At 39.4% G+C, this 5,517-nt stretch overlaps 1 protein-coding gene across 1 annotated transcript; it reads right to left on the reverse strand.

Moving 5' to 3' along the window:
* Positions 1–52: 52 nt before the first annotated feature.
* Positions 53–4,697, reverse strand: LOC130220748 (protein Tob2). Its single transcript, XM_056452979.1, has 2 exons — positions 4,491–4,697; positions 53–1,860 (listed from the first exon to the last, which is right to left on the reverse strand). Exon 2 carries the CDS (start codon positions 1,561–1,563, stop codon positions 424–426), a length of 1,140 nt encoding a protein of 379 aa, XP_056308954.1. The 5' UTR covers positions 1,564–1,860; positions 4,491–4,697; the 3' UTR covers positions 53–423.
* Between the last annotated feature and the right edge of the window lie 820 nt (positions 4,698–5,517).

Raw genomic sequence — 5,517 nt, forward strand, 5'->3', positions numbered from 1 at the left:
CCTGAGAACAGATTGAATTGGCTCTGAAATGGGCCTACTGGTGGAATTAGTCTGCAAGACTTGAGTTTGGTTGGAACACCTGGCCGGAATACTGCAGGTTGTATCCCTGTCCTTCCACAAATGGTTGGTTTATCAAAGTAGAAAAATTCTACTTCTCTCAATGATACCAACTTCCTGGCTTGGAGGTTAACTGGAGAATAAAAGTTTATTTAGTAGGGTTATTGAAGTCTCTGCAACTTTGTGACTTTAGTTGGCCAACACCACTTGTTGGAAATTGTTTACCCATGAAGGAAATTCCACTATTGCTCCCAAAGATCTCGATGACCTTGCCTGGAGGTGGACTGGATAATGGATTGAATTGGCTTTGGAACAGGGTCATTGGAGGAATTTCGATCATTGGTGGGTCTCCGCAAATTTGAGTCTTTAGTTTGCCAACACCACAGGTTGGAAAGGCTGTCCGGAATACTGCAGATTGTATCCCAGTCCTTCTACAAATGGTGGTTTATCCATAAAGGTAATTCCACTGTTGCTTCCAATGATCCCGACAGCCTGACCTGGAGGTGGACTGGAGAATGGATCGAAGGAAGAGTGTGGAGCTGGGAATGGATTCATTGGTGGAACTTCAGCATCAAAGTAGAGGAGCCTCTGGGATGTGGGAAACACAAACTCTTTGGCAGTAGGGGACAGCTGGCTTGGGATGTGTCCAGTCAGACAGTGCATGGACAGGGACAGGGGTTTTTGCTTGACCAGCCCTGGAGGTGAGATGGTGGTGGGGGAGCATGTGATCATCCTCTGCTGGGGAGCTACGACAACGCCAGAACCAGAGGAAACTCCCGGGTTTCCACACTTCTTCATCTTTGTGGAGCCAAATTTGGTGGCAGCGAAGCTGGCTGTGGTGAAGGTGATTGGCTGTGGTGTGGGTCTAGAGTTTGATGGAGGATAAACCAAGCTGGGTGGCGAGGGGGTGGAGGTGTTGGAGGAATGAGCGCTGGTGTTGGTGGGAGTGCTGGGAGTGCCGTAACCGAACATTCCTGGACAAGATGAGGTAGAAATTGGACTTGGCGAACTGGAAAGCATAACTGGTGACACCTGGCCACCGATGGGTACAAACACCTGAGCTTCTGGGTTAAAGCCCAGACTCTTGACTTCTTCAAACTCTATGTCTCCTTTGACCACAACATCAGATCTTTCAGCGTCACCTCCTAAACCTGGTGGATCTTCCATGTAGAGGACTTTCACCGTACCCTTCTCCCCAATCCTGTAGGACACCTCATAAGGGTCTATCCAAATGCTGAGCTCAGGGGGAACATTGGCATGAACCTCCTCAGTGTCCAGACCACTTCTCCTGGCTGCCAGCTCCACCACAGGATCCCTGGGAGCCCCGAGATAGAGACAGCGGAAGGCAGAGCCACGTAGAGGAGCCTCTGGGTACCAGTGACCATCAAACCGGGACACTAGGATTCGCTCCAACTCCTCGCCAAACAGATCCGCCCTCCGCCGTGGGAGCTTGTTGTACAAATAGGACACAATAAAGTTCAGCGCAACTTTCACCTCCAGGCGCATGATGAATTTGATTATGTATTAGAGGTTCCTTCAGTGATGCAGGCACCTACAGCCATCCAAACTTCGCTTTCAAATATTAAGGTGAAAGTCTTTTAGTCTTAGCCTTCAATGTTCATTTAAAAGCAAGGGCCTCTGATTTTTTTGGATCGTTGCTCAAAAATTGCTTAAAAGTGATTGTCAGAGACCAATTGATCTTTAAAAAAAAATTCTGAAGTCCCTCAAAACAGACCAGTTGCCTGAATCAGCGCTGATGTAAGCTAGGCAGCAGCTCTTTGAGATCCAGTTTCTTCACAGCATCTGGAAAGACAAAGAAAGGCCAGTTAAAACAAATGTAAATACTTGTATAACAGGACTGTTGAATGCTTGATTCTGATTGGTTGGTGAACGTTCTAAGGTGTGCCGTTATTCTCAAATAAACACACAGCTAAAGTAGTTCCGGCAAGTTGAGCACATTACAGTTCCATATCACTACGTTGAATTACTTCATTTCACAGCTACAACAGTCAAAAAAAAATAACAACAGACGGCTTTGGATAAGATGTGCAAGAAACAATTTCTACAATTATTCCTTAAACATCTCATTGACGGAGTGCGCACGTGTGTTTGTTTCAGCAGATGCTGAGGCCAAGGTACCAATCCACGATTATCTTCATGAAATCCCTCATCTGTCCCGCAGCCTAAAGCACTTAGGATTACATGTGCTAAGAGAGGAAAATTTCAACACCAAAATGTACTCAATCTACTTACACTAGCTGATGTAAACAGGAAAAAAAGGATGTTGTACGCAGATTTTCATACTTCAGTGCACACCATTTATGTGCCAAAAACAAAAAAACATTTGAACCGACCTATAGTAAACATGCACATGAAGCAACAATATGTCATGTTAGAAATAACAGCTTTAAGAAAGTCAATAAACGTACAATAATATAAATGACAACACTTGTAAAGATTTAGTTGAAAATCATTTTTGCACACTTAAAAGGTTAACTATATATAAAAAAACTACTGAAAAGTCCTGAATTTGGGGGCTCTGTCCTACGCACTGTATAAGACAAAGTGTCCCAATTAAAATATTTTTATTTATTAAGTATTCATTCAAATGAATTATATTTATTCCCATAAAATATACAAAAAATATATATTTGATATTTGTACAAATTGTGTGAGGAAGAGTTCATTTGCAAAAAAAGAAAAAAGAAAAAAAGATTTAATAACAATATTAATGCGGGGGGGGGGGGGGGGGGGGGGGGATGGGTGGGGGTTTGAATGCTCTGTAAACTTGAATACATTTAAAGTCTGTTATACTCATTATACCAAGTAGGCTGAAACGGTCCTATAAGATATCATTGCATGACTCGAACCTGATCATGTTTAGTGCCAAACATCATCTATATTTGTAATTTAAAGAATGTTTAATAGAAATAAATACAGCTCTCATTCACTTATCTGCAAAACGACATCTGCTGCCCCACGTCAAAAGTAACCAGGCGTTCATCCTACTAAAGACCTGATAAAATGGTGCTGTTAAAAAACTGCAACTCCCAGAATGCTGCACGCCAGCGTCTTTGACGTCATCAGCACGCGTGTGAATGTTGACGTGACGCCTCCGCATCTTCAAAACACTGATAAGCTCATTTAAAGCACTTTTAAATGATAACAAAACCTGCAATCGCCATGTTTCTGATCAAATCTGATCCTCGAGGAGTTTCGGCACAGATGAGAATGGCCACACTGTCGGTAAATGTTATCAAAACGATTATTATTCATCTTTATATTCTGTAAAAAGCGCTCATATACTGGCTAATAAATAAAATGACTAACACTTTAATTTATTCAGCTGTTAACGAATTTAAAACACTTTTTCAAATTTAAAAAAAAAAACGATTCGACAATTTTATTCCGGATTAAACGTTTATTCTCAACTCTTGAATATCGATGTTGTCCACATTAACGGTTCATATCTCCTTGACAGCAGCTGCCACAACTAATACGTTTATATTTACATTTAATATGATAATTAAACGAGTCTCACGTAGACTTCAAACACTGATATCGTGCATTCAATGTCACTCAATGTCAAAGTTTATCAAAACAACCGCATGTACGCGTCTGACAGGAAAATAATCATTCAATTTATCAAACCTAATCATTCGCCAGACTGCATTTAAAAAGCAAATCACACACACATTCATCACATATATCCAGCAGATTCACATCATCTAAACTAAATCAGATTAATCATCGGATTAATCACTCAAAATATAATGAATCGCCTGCCTTTATCTCGATCAGCTTCAATTATTAGTAACGGAAACATCACGTGATCCAAACACTAGCATTGATGAGTGTTACATGACAACACAAACACAACTAAAGCTGTGTGTTCAGCTAGTGTGTGTGTGTGTGTGTTGGGGATTCCCTTTTAAAGAGATTTTTCAACACTTGCAACATTAAATAAAACAAGCTACAATTAAACCAAACATGATTATTAATCAGAATATATATAATAAATTCGAGGTATGTTGGACTTTTTATCTCGTCAAAACTGCTGAAGGACAAAGTGTTCCTCGAGTTACTCCAGACATGAAATGAGCTTATAAATGTGCAGCAGCTCGGTTTACACACCGACAGCAGATAAATAATAATCAGCTTTTGCAAACCTTTGGCCTGTTTGCGAGCCAAGGGTATCCAACTTAAAACGCCGACACCGTGAATCAGCACGCTAATGCTTCATATATTATCAAGTGGCATCACAATGTTGGATTATTTTATCATTGTTTTCTATTAACCACTCTAAAATGGACGACAACTGATCGATTTAAATATATAAACAAAAACTGTGAACGGGTTCATGCAAGACACATTCATCAAAATGAAGGGAGTTTATGTAATAACTATATAAATAATGTAAATTAAATACTTACCGATGCAAATGTTGTGTTTTTATCCTGGGTTTCCAGTTAAGTATCATCAGTTTTGGGTGTTTGGGGAGTCCTCCACAGAGAGCCGCTGCGGTGTGTTGCGTTTGACTGAAACGCACTTCACTTGTGTTTGTATTTGTATTTATTAGTTTATTATTTAGTGTTTAATTTACGGCGTCCCCCACTCCCGCACGCGCCCGTGAAAACTTGTGTTTGACAGGCTCGCGCATTTATATCGCGGCGCGCGCGTGCTCCGCCCTCCGCCGTGACGCGTTCTTTTCGCCGGAACTACTTTCTGATTAGATCTTGCGCAATAATTCAACACACCCAGATTATGTTTATTTAGTTCCACATTAGCCACTACCAACAATAAAAAATGGTTCATTGGATTTAATACAGTTTTTAATAGTAAGTGTTTGCAAACAATTTCTAATTTAAACAAAATTAACCATGAACTAGTTACTATACTAAATTTTATTTGTTTAAATTGTTTGCAACCCTAAAATAGTTTAGCACATCCAATTAATATTTTTTTCAGTGAACATATTGGCTATTCTTCCTGGAGTCCAACCGCTGATCAATATAGTGTCATTCTATACAGATCAGTGAGTCTAACTAATAAAAGTGACAAATTTACATCAAAACATCATCAAAAACAATACAAAAAACTAATTCACATTAAAATAAAACAACAGAAACCAATGGCAAAAACAGAAAACGACAAATTTACACTAAACCATAACAATAGACACCAAATACTACATCAAAACAGACAAATTTACACTAAACCATAACAATAGACACCAAATACAACATCAAAACAGACAAATTTACACTAAACCATAACAATAGACACCAAATACCACATCAAAACAGACAAATTTACACTAAACCATAACAATAGACACCGATACCACATCAAAACAGACAAATTTACACTAAACCATAACAATAGACACCAAATACAACATCAAAACAGACAAATTTACACTAAACCATAACAATAGACACCAAATACCACATCAAAACA

Source organism: Danio aesculapii, chromosome 3 (genome assembly GCF_903798145.1).
Source record: "Danio aesculapii chromosome 3, fDanAes4.1, whole genome shotgun sequence".
NCBI lineage: Eukaryota > Metazoa > Chordata > Actinopteri > Cypriniformes > Danionidae > Danio > Danio aesculapii.

What these genes read in the sequence shown, in the direction of transcription:
- LOC130220748 (XM_056452979.1), bottom strand. Translation starts at nt 1,563, where the DNA reads ATGCGCCTGGAGGTGAAAGTTGCGCTGAACTTTATTGTGTCCTATTTG.